The sequence below is a fragment of the Pseudophryne corroboree genome, chromosome 1 (genome assembly GCF_028390025.1).
Source record: "Pseudophryne corroboree isolate aPseCor3 chromosome 1, aPseCor3.hap2, whole genome shotgun sequence".
NCBI classification, from domain to species: Eukaryota; Metazoa; Chordata; class Amphibia; order Anura; family Myobatrachidae; genus Pseudophryne; species Pseudophryne corroboree.
Window position 1 is genome coordinate 509,601,446 of NC_086444.1, and position 21,652 is coordinate 509,623,097.

Consider the following 21,652-nt stretch of genomic DNA (forward strand, 5'->3'; position numbering starts at 1 on the left):
AGAGTACTCCCTGAACAAGAGGCCGAACTTACGGCCGCTAGGCTAATCTCATTTGGAAGAAAAGCGAAAAAGGCAGAGACCTAAAATTCCGGTCAGTGTGGTTTGAAGCGCAGCGGAGCAAAAAACCTCCCAGAGAAACCAAAGATGAATGGTAACTGGAAGAAGGGGGAAAAACCCCCTTTTATCTTCATTATGTTCCATAAAGTTTTCCCAAAGTGGCAAAAGCGAGAAGAGGTAATAGACTTCTGAAATCGGAGCCCAGTAGGCCTAACCGAACTAGGGAACTCCTCCCTTCTGAGGTCTCGTGAACAGTCACACGGGTAACCGAAACCAGTGTAAAATTGAACAAGGAGAAAAAAAAAAGGAGCCTGTTGAAGTAGACAGTCCCGTCGAGGTAGGAGCCAAGGCTCCTCTACTGACAACAGGCGTATCTGTATCTTCAAGTCATGCGTGGCCCAACCAGCGCCACCGAGAGGACTAGCACGCATAATCCCCTCCTGTGTTACTGAACATGAAGTAGAAATAGAAAAGGAGGCAGGATAGAATAACCAGAAAACTCCCCGGAGCCCTGAGGGCCTCCACGGCTACTGCCGTCCGAGAGTAATAAAGGGTTAAAGAGTCAGTCAGAACGCCCTGAGGTCGATCCGAAATCTCCGCCCACAGCGGACCAGCTGACAAAACTCCGGGGCATGTTCCCTCACCCAGGAGTCTGACCTGGTGGCTTGATCTGGAAACAAGATTGTTGTCCCCCGTTCCGAGAGGAATGGAGGCGACCACTCATTACGTCGCAACTTGACTGAAGAAATAGAGTCTCTGGTGCCGAGGAATGAAAAAACCTCTGACGGACCGTGTTGAGAAACGTCTATGCGGAGCATAAATTGGATCTGTGTCGAATCAGAAGCTCGTGGATCCTCCGGATATTCAGAAGCCACCTAATGTACAGAGTGGGATAGTAGCAGTAAATTGTCCCATTAGGGAACCAACGTCACCCACTGCCCTTGAAAAAGAGTTATTCTGTTATCTTCCTAAACTCTGTGGGAGCGGAAGAGAGAAGAGTAAAGGACTTACAGTGAAAATGAGAATCCTGTTAAGGGGGAATCTGAGAAAAGCCTGTCCAACGGAAATCAGTAAACAGGCATCTCTGAAGACAAGGGACACGTAAAACTCCCTTTCTTGTTTAAACTAGCAATCACAGACTAAAAGGATTGTAAGGCCAGAATAGGCCTGTCCGAGCCACTTGGCTTCGGAACGTGAAAAGAAAACAAAGGCCTGAGAACTGTCCTAATTCAAATGATGTGTGTAAAACAGGGATCAACACCCTTTGCGGTTAGAAACCTATGGAGCGCAGCCTGCAGTATGACTCTCTTGTCATCGTAAATCAGCCGACCCATGCCGAGGGACTCCTGAGACGGTTGTAACCGCCCAAGCCTTCTCCCATCGACCTGCGCCTACCCTGGGACCCTGCAGGTGTAATGGGTGTATAGGATGACATAAAATCAGACTGGACTGAGGATGTTGAACCTCTGCTTCAGCCTTTTTACCCTGAGAACCCCTGGCGACGAAGATATCACCCGTGTGGAGTCAAAAACCTGAAAGGGCACGAAACAATCTAAAGGGAAGACCAGTAAAGGTCTGTCTTGGAGCTGGGGCAGTAGTAGGAGAAATCAAAGTGGACCTACCTCCATTGGTTCAAGAAATCCTGCAGAAAGTTCCTTCCCCAGAACCATCTGCCCCGTAGGATTTCATGTTTACTTGTCACTGTCGCAGCCCCAGAGGTCGTCGGGTTAAGACAGCCCAAGCGAAGATGCAGGGTCCGAGTCTGTAGACATGGAGACCTCCAAGGAACATAAAGCAGAATCGTGATTCTGACCTGTATCAAAGTATCAATTGATCCTGATGCGAAGCATCCTGTAACCTAGAGGACAATTGTTCCCCAACCTACCTGCTCCGGATACGGTAGAACCATGCTGCCGCATATGTCGATGGATCCCTGAGCAAGGTTGCCTCAGGAAAACGGCGGCTTGATGGACCGGCGATACACCGAGGTGTATACCCTAGAGAGGTTCTGATACCATCTCCTGCCATCTGCGGGGAAAAGATAGGAAAACAAACCCTGTTTGATACCTGATATTGTGTATTCGGGTGTCTGTCGGCCGCCTACCGGAGCCTGCCCAGCTCATCCGAAACTGAACCAGTCGCTGTCATTTTCGTCAATGGCGTGGAACCCTGATGGACTTGACGTGTCCTCCTCCTTTACCTGCAGTATCAGATGAACTGCTGTATTATGTACCTGTATATTCTGAGACACTGGTTCAGATCCACAGAAAACAGACATCAGTAATGCATGGAATGTTAGCAAAGTTTCTTTTTGGAAAGGTGTGTTTGGTCCCGCTGTGATTTGATCCTGTGACCTTGGAAACCAAAGTCCAAGGGCTTACCTGATGAGCTATTGTCTGGTTAATAGTGACATTACCTGCATCATTGATCAAACAGGGGTGTGCAGGTGCGTGGAGGGCGAAGCAGATGGCTCCGCCGCATACTTCACACCTAAGAGGGAATTCTTCGACTATCCCAGGAGAGACAAACGAAAGGAGAAAAGGTGGGTTAAATAAACAGAGCCCTACGTAAGGTCTGCACTATAATGTGTAGTGACCGATACGATTAAAATAAACTTTCTGGAGCAGCGGAGACCTGAACCAGCAACGCTGCGCTGTGGGACAGGAGTCTTAGCCCTAGGCTATAGGAGTTCTCCTTAAAGTTTTGTTTGGATTCAAACCCCTGTTCAGATACCCGCTACTAGCGTACTGAGCCGCAGCGCTATTTGTCTGATGCCTTACACGCATTCCACAATTACAAATAGCATTAGTAACTAGTGACAACAAGGAATAATAAAGGGAAGGCAACACCCCGCCCTGTATTTAGTGTACCGCTAATTAAGGTGCACCAGATGTTTCTCTGAGGTTCCGCTGGCTTTTCAAAATGGTGACCAGCCTGTGAGAAAGATGGGGGAAAATGTTATGTGCAAGATGTTGTTATTAGAAAACATTGCGGAAGTAGCCTACAGCACCTGGTATTCCCAGGCGGTCTCCCATCCAAGTACTAACCGGGCCTGACCCTGCTTAGTTTCCGAGATCAGACGAGATCGGGCGTGTTCAGGGTGGTGTGGCCGTAGGCTTTTATCCCCTATATCTGGTATTTTATGGATTTATCTATATACATACCTACACGCACTTAAATATATATATCTATATATATACATGCACAAACATAACTATATATGTATATATACACACACACCGTAGGTAAATAAATACTGCACAGTAGATCCTTTTAATTATTATTGAGCTGAGTCCCAGCTACTGTAATAGAGCAGGTTCCCTGATTTGCAAGTAGGAAAATGCTGGGTAGAGGACTCTACTGCAGGAGGAATGTATCTATATTTCAGCAGCCTGAAGTATCGAAAAGTTACAAATCCCAGAGCTGTTGCCTAGCGACGGGGAGACCTGGGAGCCCGCTGAGTAAAGCGGGTTAACTGTTAATATACCTGGGACTTTATTTGTATTTGTCTCTGAGTATGCAAGATTAGCCCACTGGGCTATAGGAGACACTGCAAATATGAAGCCAGGTCTGTGCAGGGAGGAAATGGCCGCCAGAGTGAAACTCCTCTGGGCTATGCGATAAAATCTATATAGTGGATAACTGGATTAGTGCTGAGCCACTCTGACTATATCACATTCTCCTCAGCACCATGTGCATTAAACTCACATAAATGCCTATTACACTATAACAGTGGCCGGGGAGCGGAGAATGCTGAGCCCGCTGTACAGAGCAGGAGTTAGCTCCGCCCCCCGGCTATGGCGCCTTATTGCAAAACTAAGCGGGAAGCGAGCTGTACCCTCCGCTGGGCCTGCGAGTCACCGCCGGGGAGCGCTGAGCGCTGAGCCCGCTATACAGCGCTAGTAGAGCCCTGTATCTGCTAGCCGCCGCCGGGGAGTGTTGCGCTGAACAGAGCGCGAGTCGCCGCCTGGGAGCAGGGAGCGCTGAGCTCGCTCTACAGAGCGGGACTTAGCTCCGCCCCCTCCGTACAAGGCGCCAAATTTAAACATTGCTTTGCGCTCGAGCGGGATCCCTGTGCCGGCTCTGTGAGTCGCGCTGAGTGGGTGCGGGGGGTGCGGGGAGCTGGGGGAGCAGAGGGTTATCAGAATGACACACACCCGTTTTTCAGTCAGGGTTGTATAAACACATACTCAGCCTCCCCCAATCATCCTGTCTGTTTCTCCATGAGGAGGACAGGTAAGGATACAATAAAGTACATTACAGCCCCAGAGAGCCCTTCTGGAGTGGGTTGTACAACAATAAACAGATTGCTCTAAAAACATACATAGCCACCACAAATAAAGTATACTTCACTCACCACTGTGTTCTTGGTGGATCGGCCCCGACACACGCCGCACGCAGCGGCGTCCAGCCGGAATCTTCTGTGGTGGGGTGGTCCCGACACAAGCCGCACGCAGCGGTGTCCGACCATTTTTGATACTCACCGCTGCCATGCTGCCGGAATCTTCTGCTGGATGGAGTGGCCGCGACACGCGCCGCACGCAGCGGTGTCCGCCAACTCAGGAGAGCTCAGTGTCTCCCTCAGCCGGGGCCCATCCCTAGCCGCACGCAGCTGCGATGGGACCCCGCCGGCAGCTCCCACGGTGCAGACTGGCAGTGGCAGAGCTGCCAGTCTGTGAGTGTGTGTAAGAAAAATAAAATAATAAAGAAAAAAGAAGAAAATTCTTCAGCTAAACCCAAGTGAACCAGCTACCTCGGGCACTTAACTAAGACTGGCTTGGAGGGGAGATAGTAGGGGAGGAGCTAGCCACAGTGTGAGAATTTTTAAAGTGCCAGCTACCAATACCACCTACTATCCCCCCATTGTAACTACACTCCAGTGGCCCCTAGTGGATGAAGGAGAAACACTAATGTAGCATTTTGTATGCAGATACAGCTGCAGTCCACACAAAATATGGGCATGCCGCATATCATTTTAATCAGCATAGTCTGCTTGTGCGTCTTATTCACATAGTGACGCGAATAAGGCGCATTTTCATGGGGAAAAAAGACAGCCAGCACTGACCAAGTCGCACGGGACGTGTCAGTTCTCATGCGCCCTGTGTGCAGCGACTCATTATGTACTGAGGCTAGATGAGGAAAGAATCTGTATGTGCAATGACTTATCTGGAGTTACAGTGCAAATGTGTCCACTTACTGGTATATGTAAATACTTACAATTTGAAAATCTTGCGGGACCTCATCGCTTTGCCCAAGGTTACACACTTGTCTTGCTTTTCTCAAGAGACCTTTGCATTTGTCCAGCAGATTACTTTTCAGCCCATCCACAGCAGCATATTGACCCTTTTGGAGTGGAGAAAAAAAACATTGCTTTTAATGTATAGAAGATGTGAAAACATATTTAAAATGGTTCTCAGTTATAATATACAATGGTATAGTACAACCAGGACATATATTTTATTCTATCTCTCCATACACACACACACTCCCTAATTATTAAGCAGCTTCACTGAAAAAAATGAATCTGTTAACATTATATTTGATACCATATGCTAAATAAACTACACAAATATTAGTATAATAATAATAATAGTAATATTATTATTACAATGAGGAACTATAGCATATACTTTCATTAGGTCAATAATCCCTCCTATTGTGCTATGAACTTTATCGGTATAACTGTATTTTTATCACACTAAACAATTACAGGTGCTGCATTTTTTTCTTTAATGTGCAATATTTATTTTTTACATTGGTATTTTGCATGTTATTTAGCTGAGGAGTGCTGCTTTACTCAAGGTGGAGATGAACATGTGCTTTTCAGTAAGTTTATAGCATATTTTTAAATAAATAACTGTTGTTTTAATGAATGAACACAAACTCTTCAGAGACAATTTTTTTCTATTTTAAAGATCTATAAATTTAATTGTTTAAAAAAAAAATTTTTTAAAAGAGAATACAATTTCAACTTAAGAATTTTTTTATATAGACGGACCAATTTAGTTCTAAATATACTGCAAATCCAAACTTCAAAAGGTTTTGCAATTAAAAATAAGTTAATTAAACCTACACTTGTGTGTCAGTATCCTAGAAGAGTTGTTTTGTTTTTAATTAAAACAATAAAACTAGTAACCAAAATTAACCTAAAACATCTCCTTATTTACACTTCTTGCAGTATTTGACATTCCTGGGAGAGAAGCTAGCAGCAGGTGGCGGGCTTTCATGAGGATGGTGGAGAAGTGTGGGGCATACAGCTGACTTGTGCATGGGTTTGCCATAAGATTATTTTCCTGCAGCCGTGGGTGTAAAAACAGGGGAAGCAGTTTTGAGCAGGCAAGTAAAAAAAAAAAAAAAAAAAAAAAAAAGACTGCCCATGACTCCATCAGTACACCTGTGTGCCGAATGTAGCAGGTAAATGGGGAATACTTTGCACAGTGCATTGGCCCTCATTCCGAGTTGTTCGCTCGCTAGCCGCTTTTCGCAGCAGTGCACACGCTAAGCCGCCGCCCTCTGGGAGTGAATCTTAGCTTAGCAGAATTGCGAACGAAGTATTCGCAATATTGCGAAAAGATTTTTCTCTGCAGTTTCTGAGTAGCTCGTGACTTACTCTTCCAGTGCGATCAGTTCAGTGCTTGTCGTTCCTGGTTTGACGTCACAAACACACCCAGCGTTCGCCCAGACACTCCCCCGTTTCTCCAGCCACTCCCACGTTTTTCCCAGAAACGGCAGCATTTTTTCACACACCCCCATAACGGCCAGTTTCCGCCCAGAAACACCCACTTCCTGTCAATCACACTCCGATCACCAGAACGAAGAAAAAACCTTGTAATGCCGTGAGTAAAATACCAAACTTCTTAGCAAATTTACTTGACGCAGCCGCAGTGCGAACATTGCGCATGCGCAGTTAGTGGAAAATCGCACCGATGCGAAGGAAAAGAACGAGCGAACAACTCGGAATGAGGGCCAATACTTTTCCCTTAAAGATGATTCCTCAGACTATCAGGTGTACAGAGCCCCAGTGACTGCGCACAGTTTGGTGACTAACTGCAGAGGCTGAAAGAGTGGGTATTCTGGCTCTAGCCGCTATCTATCTATTCCCACTCTGTTAGTGTCTGTCGCCTGTGACCAGGGACTAAGCACCCAATGTATATAAAAAAAATTACACAAATAAAACATTGCTAAAAGCTAAGCCCTTAGAAATAGGGCCTAATTCAAGGTTGATGTCAGCAATTCATTTAATTGGTGCCAGGCCCTACAGGACATGAGGATAAAATGGAAGCGTCCCCCAGATGTATTCAATTGTAGTCGGAAACTGCCGTCTTGTCGGAAAGACGTTAGTTTCCGACTTTTTTAGTCGGAAACTGTTCCAACCTATTCAATCCTTTTCGACAAGTCGTCAATTCCAATTTATCAGAAAACACGTGGATCGGCGGATTAGCCACTCTACCATATACAGTAGCCACTCCTTAGTAAAAAATAGGATTTTGGTACTTACCGGTAAATCCTTTTCTCTTAGTCCGTAGAGGATGCTGGGGACTCCAAAAGGACCATGGGGTATAGACGGATCCGCAGGAGCTTGGGCACACTATAAAGACTTAAACTGGGTGTGAACTGGCTCCTCCCTCTATGCCCCTCCTCCAGACCTCAGTTAGAAAACTGTGCCCAGGAGAGATGGACATTTCGAGGAAAGAATGTATTGTTATACCACAGTGAGTGTCCTACCAGCTCACACCTCAAACACACCGTAGAACTTGGCCTTCAGTAGAATACCAGCCAACGGTATGCACAAAAACACAGCCACATGCTGAGAAAATACTTAACACCAACCGTGTGTCCACATAAGCAACAATAACACCCCGCATGCCATGGCATGAACAACGGTATCAAACGCCTAACAGAGAAAAACACATCACCAGGGTGTAATCCAAATCAATAACTGCAGACACAGTACGCACTGGGACGGGCGCCCAGCATCCTCTACGGACTAAGAGAAAAGGACTTACCGGTAAGTACCAAAATCCTATTTTCTCATACGTCCTAGAGGATGCTGGGGACTCCAAAAGGACCATGGGGATTATACCAAAGCTCCAAACCGGGCGGGAGAGTGCGGACGACTCTGCAGCACCGCATAAGCCAACAAAACGGTCCCCAACAATCAGGAAACCAAACTTGTAGAGCAAAGCAAAAGTGTTTGAACCCGACCAAGAATCCTCTCTGCAAAGTTGACCTGCAGAGACTCCCCGGGCATCCGCCCGAGAGTAAGCCCACCTTCCGAGAAGGATAGACCTCCACCTACTTCGGTGACTACAATCCAGCCGTATAATAAACACGCCAAACCGCATCACAGATTCAGCCTGTAACAGACTACATAACACAGTCTTCTAAACCACGCTGGGAAACATGCCATAGAACAGAGCTCCTGTTACTTCACACTGAGCCCAATTGGCAACCCACATACTCAAATCCCCAGCTAGATCAAGGAAATTTGAAACGGCTAATGCCTAAAAATTACCAGCAACAAAAAAGATGGATTTCTGCCAAATCCAGAAACCACTCTAGGTAGAACTACCAACCTAGTACCCAATTCCTGACTATCCACCTGAATAATCAAACCAGGCCTTTGTGAGACAAAAAACACCACTTTCGACACCGCCTTGCGGATGTTAAAGTCAATAGCATGACCACCTTCCGAAAGAAATTTCGTAAAGAAAGTTATTATGCTTGCCTCCACACCGGCTTGTAAAGTATGGATAAGCCAGGCAAATCTGAAAAACTTCCATAAAAGTCTTTGTGGAAGACACCAAGACATCTAGGTACTCCAACTACGTTGGTAACCCTTTGTCGTTAGTTCTTTCGTAGCCTGAAGAATTGAGGAAACGACTACACCATGAATACTCGTTCGGCTTAGGACATGGCATTCAACCGCCTCGCCGTCAGACACAGCCGCGGTAAGTCATGCTACACTCCCTGATCTTGTTGTAACATTACCTCACGTACAGGAAGAGGGCCGTAAACTTCTATGAGTAAATCATGAAACTGGATAGCCAACCCTCACTTCTAGACCGGATTCAATATGATCACCGGAATCTTCCAACATCTTCCGCACACCACCACGAGAAAAGTGAAAGCGGAGAAACCACATAGACCGACTAAAGACACCCACGGTGTTATGAGGATGTCCACTACTATATCTTGAGCGTCCCTTGACCTGGAAAAATCTCCTTGAGGCCTATCGTTGAAGCGAATCGCCAACATATCCAATTGCAATACTCCTCAAAGACTCAACACGTCTGGGAATGCTTCTCGATGATGACCGAATCTTCACCGGCTGGATATCACGTCGGCAGAGGAACTCTATTTTCCTGTCATTACCTCCGGAACGAAGGCTGCTAATATAGCATTTTCCAGACCTCCCCTTCAACCGCAAACTGTGCAACTTCTGCCAATACCGCTTGCCCCATGTTCCGCCCTAGCGGCCTACCTACGCCGCTGCTGACAAGTCGTCCGGCAGAACTAACACGGGCAGCCCTCGAAGAAAACGTTAGTCGAAAAATAGAATGACCCCCTTAGTGAGGTGTTGGAACAGGCAGTTATGAATAAACATCTAGATTCTAAATTAAGAGAGGCCTTAATCCCTAAATATCCCATCATTCCATGTCTGTATACGCTTCCTAAGGTCCACAAAAGTTTGGACAATCACCCAGGACGCCCTATCGTCTCAGCGAGGGGATCCCTGTATCAGCCTGTAGCAGAATTACTGGACTCATTGTTGCAACCACGTCACCAAACGTTATACGTATCTGAAGGATATGACTACCTTCCTTAGGAAAATTATGGAATTCAGGGATCTACTTGCCAACACAGTATTATTTACAATGGACGTTTCCTCTCTGTATACCTCCATTCCTCACGAGGCGGGCCTTGAGGCGATGGAACGGTTTATCAACAATTTGGATGACGATTTTGGTTTTGATAAACCATTATTCTTGAGATTACTGCTATGGGCAGTAGTGTGGCCCCGGCCTACGCTAACGTGTTTATGCTTGACCAGGAGCAGAAATTGTTCCTTGACAATCCCGCATATAGTTGTAACATACGATGGTTCATCCGATACATCACTGATTTGTTTGTTTTATGGAGCGGTAGTGTTGAGTCATTCGAACTGATGATGAATAATATTAATCAATTACCTGGTCCTATAAAATTTACTTATCTTTGGAGCACAAGTCAAATTGATTATCTGGACGTGACGGTACATCTGAAAGAGGGAAAATTAGCATCTATGGTATTTTACAAAAACACTGATAGAAACTCGCTACTTGATGCAAGCAACCATCATCCAACATCACTGAAGAAAGGTCTTCCTTACTCGCAGATGCTCCGTGTGGCTAGAATTACAAGTGACATTACTTTATTAGACGATGCGCTGCACGTAGTGGTGGATACATTTACAAACAGGGGTTATAATATCAAAGAACTGCTAGCCACTAAGAGTAAGGTCATGAGACTGGATCGCATGACTATGTTTCAACAACACTCTAAAACTGATCGTTCTCAGAATAAATTAGTTTGATCTACTAGATATTCTACAGCTAGCCCTATCATACCCCGGGCCACCAAGGCTTTGTGGCCTATTGTAAAATCTGATAAGTCATTACCTTGCTTTCAATACAAACAGGTTACGACCAGCTACAAACGAGGTCGAAATTTGCGAGACTATGGGGTATATTCAATAAGAGTCTGGTCCATTCCGACATGCAGTTGTCGGAATGGACCCGACAACCCCTATTCAAAGAGCGGCCAAATCCGACTGTCAGATTTGGCCGTTTCCTGTGTCCTGTCCTGCCGCCAGCGGCTGCCGGAAGCGATGACAGCAACGACGGGGGTAACAGTGAGTGGCGGCCGGCGGGGGGAGCAGCGCGAGGCGGCCGGCGGGGAAGCTTCCAGCGGCGGCCGGAGCTGGCAGAAGGAACGATGTCTGCGGCGACGGGGGAGGCACTACAGGTACTACTCTCATCCCCGTAGCCCACCGCACCGCTCCCCGTCTCCTCACCTCAATCCGACTTGTTTTCAAGTCGGATTGAGTTTGTTGGAAAGGGGGCCAAATCCAACAGCAGCAGGTGGATCGGCGGGTATTCCGCCGATCCACCTGCTTTCCGACAAGTCGGGTTTCCCGACTTGTTGGAAAAAATGCGCCCCTACTGAATAGGTCGGAACCCCTTCCGACCTATTCTAGTCGGAAACTGCCGTCTTTCCGACCAGACGGCAGTTTCCGAATCTTATCAAATACAGCCCTATTTGGTAAAGACCGATATAATGGATTATACTCCTGAAGTAGGTATATTTGGATCAGTTAAAAACCAGGATGCTACCGTTGCCCCTTGTGTACCACTTGTTCTTCAGTGATTACTGGATCATATTTTGAACATCCGTCGACTAAGAAGAAATATGACATTCGCCATGTGCTTACATGTACTACAAGAATCATCTATTGTATTATCTGTCCATGCCAGCTTTTATATGTGGGACTCACGAGTCGCACTCTGAGGGAACGGATGTCCCTCCACCGCTCCAATATCAATCAAGTATTATGTGACAAAGCAAATGATCAACCAGTCTCTAGACATTTCTGCTCTAAGTGCCACGTATTGTCTGATTTGAAATACCAGCTGATTGACCATGTCCCTCCCCTACGTCGAGGTGGGGATAGATTTACAGCCTTACACCGGCTAGAAACTGAACACGATTCAACCACAGGGCTTGAACAAAAAGATTAATTGGAATGCCTTTAGGTTTAATTAATGTTGATACTTGATATTATGGATAATATTGATATATTGCTTTTATGTGTGGAAATCATGCGGTCCTTTTCTCCCCTGTACTTGTTTGGATTTATATCTTATTGATAGGGAAACTTTTTGCAGTGTATAAGCATATTGGGTTCTTTCTTTAAATGTGTTTTTCTTTATTCATTTTTTTTTGGTTATGCGTCGCTTCCGTGTACAGGCATGCCGCGCTTGGGGTTTCACCGCGGGATGTTTCGACATGAAAGTTATTGATTTTCATTTTTTGTCTGTATTATTTATTCACGTAAGGTGCAGTCTTGCAAAGAAGTTGAAATTCTTTAATAGTTTCCCCCTGCCAGGCAACCACGTCTGTGGCAGCGTAGGAGAAAGATCGCTTCCCGATGATGTCATCAGCCATGCGTCTCCGGGTTACCGGAAGCTCCACGCTGGTCCGCGGCCGTGCACGCCGGCATGGGGATGCTATTTAGGTGAGTTTTATGTTATGTGTTGTATCTATGTCGGTCTGTTTTGAGCACTTGCAGAAACCTGATGAAGGGACCCGCCGTGGCCCGAAATGCTGCATTGTTATGTTGCTAGTGCTATTCGATGCCACTACATTGCATTAGATGTACTCCTGGATGTGTAGCCCCGGTGATGTATACATGCTTGAATTTGTGGACACAAAGGAATTTATTACAAGCCCTGGAGTACCGTGTCTGTTCTGAATAGTTTATCAAACTGCAGAAAACTGAACTGAGAACAGATATGTTAACAGTCCTCATTTGTCATGCTTGTAACTTGTATTTAATCTACCCCCTGAACTCAAAATGTAACGTGTCAGCATTTAATTTTAAAGTGAATGGTCATGTTTATTAAAAGTGTAAAGGAGCATCTGAAGTAACCTAAATGAAAGTAGACTGAATCTTGCTAAGAGCTACGTACATATACAGTATGTAGAAATAATACCTCTAGTTCTTTGAGTCTGGATGTTGCCTCTTTGAGTTCTGATTCAAGTTTGTTCATCTTCCACAACACTGTTGTACTTTGCAGGGTTAAATCCACTCTGTCTTTATTCAGCATTATGCAGTTCTGAAAATAATAACAATAGTTTAAAGGGAAACCAAAACTAATTTACATTTTGTCTATCCTTTAGTTCTAATAAATTTTTTTACAAAGAGGAAAAAAAGCACAGGTTATGGTAGACTTACCTAGATAACCTTCTTTCTCTGAAGTCCACAGGATCTACCTTAGGTTATAAGAAAGTGACAGCAGAACGGGCACCAAACAGTTAAGCTTTTCAGACTCCCAGGATGCAATGGACCAGCCCCCTATATCCCCGTCTCCCGGCTCAGGCAATTTAGCTGGTTCCAAAGCTCAAGGCAAGAGCAGTTCCAGAGAGAGACCTATTCAGGCGAGAAGAACATACACACACTTCCATACCCAAGGACAGGAAGTGGTTAGTAAGTGTACAGATCTCAAATCAAGTGCGTCAGGGTGGGATCCCTGTGGACTTCAGAGAAAGAAGGTTATCTAGGTATGTCTACCATAACCTGTGCTTTCTCTATCAGGGTCCACAGTGATCCACAGGATCTACCTTGGGACTTCCCAAAGAAGTACTAAGGAAGGGGACGCTCCTGAATAGACAGAAAAATCCTTTGCCCAAATGCAGAATCCTAATAGGCAAATCTGTCAAAGGCATAATGTCTAATGAATGTGTTACTGGATGACCATGTGGCTGCCTTACAGATTTGTTCAGCTAAGGAACCACAGTGGGCTGCCCATGACGGACCTACCTTACGAGTAGAGCGGGCAGAGACATTATCCGGAAGGGGGAGATCAGCTTGGGAGTATGCTTCTGATATAATCATTCAAAATCATCTCGCCAGTGTCTGTTTATTAGTAAGTAAGGTGTAGGGGGTAAGGCCCTTTCGCTTGTATGAATGTCGTGCCTGCTGAGAAAGTATGCTTCCCAATTTAGGACTCCTGGAATGAAAACTGCTGACCCGGATGGATGATGAAATTACGCCCACCGTAATACGTGCCTTACCTCCTTCATTGCCATTTCAGTTCAAGTGCCTCCTTGGTGATTGAGGTACGCTACTGCCATGGCATTGTCCGAGCAAATCTGAATCGGCTTGCCGTTAAGTATCTCTCTTGCTTGGGTGCCATGTACATGGCCCGAAGCTCCAGAATATTGATTGGCAGAAAACTTTCTTCCTTGATCCAGCATACCTGGAATGAGTACTGTTCCGCCACGGCTCCCTAGCCCTGAAGACTTGTGTCTGTTGTCAGAACCTCCCAATCTGAAATCCCAAAAGGTTGCCCATTGTCCCATTGTAGCCACCAGGCTAATGACCAACGCACTTTCTGAGGAAGAACTATTGTCTGAATTTTTATCATCTGATGCTGTCCGTTCCATTTGGAGAAGATCAAATATTGAAAGGGTCTTGATAGAAATTGTGCATACTCTACCATGTCGAATGTCGAGACCATTGATCTCAGAATTTGCATTGGTGCCTGGATGGATACTCTCCAACTGTGTTTCGATTTCTGAACCCTCATCTGCAATGTGGTTACTTTGTTCAAAGGCAGAAATATTCTTTGAAAACTGGTGTCCAATACAGCCCCCAGATGTGTCATCCTTTCTAATGGAACTAAAGAGGACTTTGTCCAATTTATAAGCCAACCATGATTCTGCAGGCAGGCTATAGTCACTTGAAGATGATGTTGCAGAATATCCTGAGACTGAGCCAGGATAAGCAAGTCGTCTAGATATGGGAAAATCCTTATTCCTTGATGATGAAGATCAGCTGCCATCACCACCATGATCTTGGTAAATACCCTGGGAGCTATGGCCAGTCCAAAAGGTAGAGCCTGAAACTGGAAATGCTGTTAAAAGGATAGCAAATCTGAGATAGCATTGATAAGACAATGCTATTGGTACATGGAGGTAAGCATCCTGAATTTCCAGGGATACCATAAAATCCCCCCGGCTCCATAGCCAGGATAATGGACCACAAGTTTTCCATACGGAATCAAGGCACCGAGATATATTTGTTCAGTCTTGAGATTGAATCTGTGGGTTTCTGTACAAAAAACAGGTTGGAATAGAAACCTCATCCCCTCTGTGCTCTTGGAACTGGCAATATTACTCCTGACTGCAGTAGTTTCTGAACTGCGTTCTCCAGAGCCTTGGCCTTTGATTCCAAAGGAGACTGTCTGGTACATAAAATCTTTGAGGAAGGTTTTTCCTGAATGAAAAAATTTAACCGTGAGACACCGCTACTTGCACCCAGGTATCTGTGGTTAACTGTAGCCAAACCTGTGTAAAAATAAGAATTTACTTACCGATAATTCTATTTCTCGTAGTCCGTAGTGGATGCTGGGAACTCCGTAAGGACCATGGGGAATAGCGGCTCCGCAGGAGACTGGGCACATCTAAAGAAAGCTTTAGGACTATCTGGTGTGCACTGGCTCCTCCCCCTATGACCCTCCTCCAAGCCTCAGTTAGGATACTGTGCCCGGACGAGCGTACACAATAAGGAAGGATTTTGAATCCCGGGTAAGACTCATACCAGCCACACCAATCACACCGTACAACTTGTGATATGAAACCCAGTTAACAGCATGATAACAGAGGAGCCTCTGAATAGATGGCTCACAACAAGAACCCGATTAGTTAACAATAACTATGTACAAGTATTGCAGACAATCCGCACTTGGGATGGGCGCCCAGCATCCACTACGGACTACGAGAAATAGAATTATCGGTAAGTAAATTCTTATTTTCTCTGACGTCCTAGTGGATGCTGGGAACTCCGTAAGGACCATGGGGATTATACCAAAGCTCCCAAACGGGCGGGAGAGTGCGGATGACTCTGCAGCACCGAATGAGAGAACTCCAGGTCCTCCTCAGCCAGGGTATCAAATTCGTAGAATTTTGCATACGTGTTTGCCCCTGACCAAGTAGCTGCTCGGCAAAGTTGTAAAGCCGAGACCCCTCGGGCAGCCGCCCAAGATGAGCCCACCGTCCTTGTGGAATGGGCTTTTATTGATTTAGGCTGCGGTAATCCTACCGCAGAATGCGCCAGCTGAATAGTGCTACAAATCCAGCGCGCAATAGACTGCTTAGAAGCAGGAGCACCCAGCTTGTTGGGTGCCATCAGGATAAACAGCGAGTCCGTTTTCCTGACTCCAGCCGTCCTGGAAAAATAAAATTTTCAGGGCCCTGACTACGTCCAGCAACTTGGAATCCTCCAAGTCCCCAGTAGCCGCAGGCACCACAATAGGTTGGTTCAAGTGAAAACCTGAGACCACCTTCGGGAGAAACTGAGGACGATTCCTCAACTCTGCCCTATCCATACAGAAAATCAGATAAGGCCTGTTACATGACAAAGCCGCCAATTCTGACACACGCCTGGCCAAGGCCAACAGCATGACCACTTTCCACGCGAGATACTTTAGCTCCATGGTTTTAAGTGGCTCAACCAATGCGACTTTAGGAAATCCAACACCATGTTGAGATCCAAAAAGTGCCACAGGAGGCACAAAAGGAGGCTGAATATGTAGTACTCCTTTAACCAAAGTCTGAACTTCAGGCAGTGAAGCCAGTTCTTTCTGCAAGAAAATCGACAGAGCCGAAATCTGGACCTTGATGGACCCCAATTTGAGGCCCAAACGTCACCCCTGCTTGCAGGAATCGACATAGTTGAAATTCCTCCGTCGGGGCCTTCATGGCCTCCCACCAAGCAACAAATTTTCGCCAAACGCGGCGATAATGTCTTGCGGTGACATCCTTCCTGGCTATGATCAGGGTAGGGATGACTTCCTTCGGAATACCCTTTTCCTTTAGGATCCGGTGTTCTACCGCCATGCCGTCAAACGCAGCCGCGGTAAGTCTTGGAACAGACAGGGTCCCTGCTGCAGCAGGTCTTGTCTGAGCGGCAGAGGCCAAGGGTCCTCTGCCAGCATCTCTTGAAGTTCCGGGTACAAAGCTCTTCATGGCCAATCCGGAACCCCGAGTATGGTTTTCACTCCTCGCCTTCTTATTATTCTCAGTACCTTGGGTATGAGAGGTAGAGGAGGAGACACATAAACCGACTGGTACACCCATGGTGTCACTAGAGCGTCCCCAGCGATCGCCTGAGGGTCCCTTGACCTGGCGCAATATCTTTTCAACTTCTTGTTGAGGCGGGACGCCATCATGTCCACCCGTGGTCATTCCCAACGGTTTACCCGCATTTGGAAAACTTCTGGATGAAGTCCCCATTCTCCTGGGTGTAGGTCACCCATCGGAGAATCCTTGTGGCTTCTGCCATCGCCATCCTGCTTCTTGTGCCGCCCTGTCTGTTTACATGGGCGACCGCCGTGATGTCCTCTGATTGGATCAGTACCAGCTGGTTCTGAAGCAGGGGCCTTGCTTGGCTTAGGGCATTGTAAATGGCCCTTAGCTGCAGAATATTTATGTGAAGCGAAATCTCCTTGGAAATTTCTTCCCTGTGTGACTGCACCCCAGCCCCGAAGGCTGGCATCCGTGGTCACCAGGACCCAGTCCTGTATTCCGAATCTGCGGCCCACTAGTAGATGAGCCCTCTGCAGCCACCACAGCAGCGACACCCTGTTTCTTGCTGACAGGGTTATCCGCTGTTGTATCTGTACATGGGACCCGGACCATTAGTCCCACAGGTCCCACTGGAACGTCCTTGCGTGGAGTCTTCCGAATGGAATTATGCTTCGTACGAGGCTACCATTTTTCCCAGGACTCGTGTGCATTGATGTACCGACACCTGTCCTGGTTTTAGGATGTCTCTGACTAGAGATGACAACTCCTCGGCTTTTTCCACTGGAAGAAACACTCTTTTCTGGTCTGCGTTCAGAAACATTCCCAGGAACAGAAGACGTGTCGTCGGGACCAGCTGTGACTTTGGAATATTGAGAATCCAGTCGTGCTGTTGTAGCACTTCTCGCGAGAGTGCTACCCCTACTACCAACTGTTCTTTCGACCTCGCCTTTATCAGGAGATCGTCCAAGTACGGGATAATAAAAATGTCCTTCTTGCGAAGGAGTATCATCACTTCGGCCATTACCTAGGTAAAGACCTTCGGTGCCGTGGACAACTCCAACGGCCGCGTCTGGAACTGATAGTGACAGTCCTGTACCACATATCTGAGGTACTCCTGGTGAGGGGGGTAAATGGGGACATGCAGGTACGCATCCTTGATGTCCAGGGAGACCCTGTAATCCCCCTCGTCCAGGCTCGTAATAACCGCCCTGAGCGATTCCATCTTGAACTTGAATCTTCTGATATAAAAGTTCAAGTATTTTAATTTCAAGATGGGTCTCACCGAACCGTTGCGGTACCACAACCACTGTGGAATAGTAACCCCTTCCTTGCTGAAGGAGGGGCACCTTGACAATCACTTGTTGTGATTATAGTGTTGAATATCCACCAACACCGTCTCCCTGGCAGAGGGAGGTGCCGGTAAGGCAGATTTTAGGAAACGGCGGGGGGAAGAACGTCTCGAACTCCAGCCTGTACCCCTGAGATACTACTTGAAGGACCCAGGGATCCATGTGAGAGAGCCCACTGTCCGCTGAAATATCTGAGACGGGCCCCCACCGTACCCGGGTCCGCCTGAGCAGCCCCCGCACCATGTTGTGGACCTACCGGACGCAGGGAGGACTTCTGCTCTTGGGAACTAGCTGTGTGTTTCAGCTTTTTCCTCTACCTTTGCCTCTCGGCAGAAAGGATGAGCCTCTAGCCCTCTTGCTTTTCTGGGGCCGAAAGGACTGTACTTGATGATACGGTGCTTTCTTTTGTTGTGGGGTAGCCTGTGGCAAAAAAATTAATTTCCCAGCAGTAGCTGTGGAAACGAGGTCTGAAAAACTATCCCCAAACAGTTTTACCCCCTTATAGGGCAACATCCATGTGCCGATTTGAGTCGGCATCGCCTGACCATTGCCAAGTCCATAACCCCCGTCTGGCGGCAATGGACCTAGCGCTTATTTTTGATGCCAGCCGGCAAATATCCCTCTGTGCATCACGCATGTATCAGACCACGTCTTTTATATGCTCTATTTTCAGCAAAATATTGTCCCTATCCATAGTTATTTTCCGACAGGGAATCTGACCACGCAGCGGGAGCACTGCACATCCATGCCGAAGCAACGGCTGGTCGCAATATAATGTCCCTAGTGTGTGACCATATCTTATAGGGTAACCTCCTGCTTTCTATCAGCAGGTTCCTTCAGGGCGGCCGTACCCGGAGACGGTAGTGCCACCTTTTCTGATAAGCATGTAAGCGCTGTATCTACCCTATGGGGTGTTTCCCCGCGTGACCTATCCTCTGACGGGAAAGGGTACGCTGCCAATAACCGTTGTAGAAATTATCAATTTCTTACCGGGGGAAGACCACTCTTCCTCACACACCTCATTTAATTTCTCAGATGCAGGAAAAACTACTAATAGTTTTCTCTCACCAAACACAATACCCTTTTATGTGGTACCTGGGGTATAATCATAAATGTGTAATACATTTTTCATTGTCTCAATCCTGTAACGGGTGGACCTATTTGGAGGGTACACCAGTCTCATCGATGTCGACACTGGAGTCAGTATCCGTGTCGACATCTGTGTCTGTTATCTGAGGTAGCGGGCGATTTTAGAGCCCCCCATGACATTTGAGACGCTGGAACAGGCACAAGCTGAGTAGCCGGCTGTTCCGTGTCGTCGACCTTTTATGTAAGGAGTTGACACTTTCACGTAATCCTTCCATAAGTTCAACCACACCGGTGTCGACCCCGCAGGGGGTGACAACATATTTACAGGCATTCGCTCCGCCTCCACCTCATTATCCTACCTGTCGACACAGCCGTACCGACACACAGCACACACACAGGGAATGCTCTGATAGAGGACAGGACCCCACAAAGCCCTTTGGGGAGACAGAGGGAGAGTATGCCAGCACACACCAGGGCGCTATATATCACAGGGATAGCACCTATAAAAAAGTGTTTTCCCTTATAGCTGCATATATATTGTATACTGCGCCTAAATTGTGCCCCCCCCCTCTCTTTTTAACCCTTTCTGTAGTGTATTAACTGCAGGGGAGAGCCAGGGAGCTTCCCTCCAACGGAGCTGTGAGGGAAAAATGGCGCCAGTGTGCGGAGGAGATAGGTTCCGCCCCTTTTTCGCTGACTTTTTTCCCGCATTTTTATGGAATCTGGCAGGGGTTAATATACATCCATATAGCCCTGGGGGTTATATGTGATGTATTTTTGCCAGCCAAGGTGTTTATATTGCTGCTCAGGGCGCCCCCCCCCAGCGCCCTGCACCCTCAGTGACCGGAGTGTGTGGTGTGCATGAGGAGCAATGGCGCACAGCTGCAGTGCTGTGCGCTACCTTGGTGAAGACTGATGTCTTCTGCCGCCGATTTTCCGGACCTCTTCTTGCTTCTGGCTCTGTAAGGGGGCCGGCGGCGCGGCTCTGGGACCGGACTCCAAGGCTGGGCCTGTGTTCGGTCCCTCTGGAGCTAATGGTGTCCAGTAGCCTAAGAAGCCCAAGCTGGCTGCAAGCAGGCAGGTTCGCTTCTTCTCCCCTTAGTCCCTCGATGCAGTGAGCCTGTTGCCAGCAGGTCTCACTGAAAATAATAAACCTAAAACTAACTTTTTCTAAGAAGCTCAGGAGAGCCTCCTAGATTGCACCCTGCTCGGTCGGGCACAAAAATCTAACTGAGGCTTGGAGGAGGGTCATAGGGGGAGGAGCAAGTGCACACCAGATATTCCTAAAGCTTTCTTTAGATGTGCCCAGTCTCCTGCGGAGCCGCTATTCCCCATGGTCCTTACGGAGTTCCCAGCATCCACTAGGACGTCAGAGAAATTAAGAAGTCGGCCTCCCACCCTGGATTCCCCAGGTGGAGGCCCGCACCATCAGGCCGATGGCTTGTCTTCTTGTTTAGAAGCTGGGTGTCTGATTGACCTATTATGTTTCCTCTTAGTCCTACCAGATTTATCTGACTGAGACTGCTTGCTGTAAACTTTTTCCTTTTACTTTACTTTGAGCCCAAAAGTACTGGAAAGCAGGAAAACTGTTTTTAGCCTTATATGTAGAGGGAAACCTCACCTTTTTAGAGTCTGCTTCAGATACAAGAATGTTATTTAATTCTGTGCCAATAATTCTTTGCCAAACAGAATATCTCCAGTAAAAGGCAACGATTCCAAAACCTCCTTTGATTGTGAATCAGCCTTCTATGCACGTAACCAAATAGCTCTGCTAATGCTGCTATTGATGAAGCTACAGCCTGAGAACCTACTGTACACATATGCAGGGCAGCTTCTTCCAAAAAAACAGCTGCCTGATTTACACATTCAATATGGGATAACTGTTTAGCTTCATCACCTGAAGTACAGTATACTCTGATTCTAAAAATTGTGTAGACAGTGAAGATGTAGCTCCCTGTCTAACTGACCTCCATTACTTAGGCCTATCAGCTTTTTGTTTTTGCTGAAAGGCAGCCTGAGGACTGATCTGAATCTAACACTGGATGTGGCATGACCCAAGTGGGATGTTGTATGTAAGGGTTAAGTGGGAACCCCATGCCTGGTACCGTAGCAAGCGCCATACGGTCTGCTAATTTAGACAAAGTCTATGCAAAAGCTGCGCAAGGAGGCTCCTGTGATTGAACAGGTAACTGACTTGGAAGAGGTTTATTCAGAAGGTTTTTATAGAAATTATAGCAATTTTCACATAAGTCATCTTGTACCAGATCCTGGGCGGTTAACCCAGATTTGCAGGATAAACATGTTAA

The 21,652-nt window shown here is 46.8% G+C and overlaps 1 protein-coding gene and 1 non-coding gene across 2 annotated transcripts in view; both read right to left on the minus strand.

The window, feature by feature from the left end:
- SMC5 (structural maintenance of chromosomes 5) overlaps positions 1–21,652 on the minus strand; it is a 403,478-nt gene that overhangs the window by 73,998 nt on the left and 307,828 nt on the right. Inside the window, exons 17-18 of the mRNA XM_063913893.1 lie at positions 12,813–12,935; positions 5,275–5,400 (exon numbers count right to left, since the gene is read on the minus strand). Of these exons, the coding sequence (XP_063769963.1) occupies positions 5,275–5,400; positions 12,813–12,935 (249 nt within the window). The remainder of the gene's footprint in view (positions 1–5,274; positions 5,401–12,812; positions 12,936–21,652) is intronic.
- On the minus strand, positions 3,056–3,174 carry LOC134935121 (5S ribosomal RNA). Its single transcript, XR_010179915.1, has one exon. It is a non-coding gene; the product is annotated as a 5S ribosomal RNA (ribosomal RNA).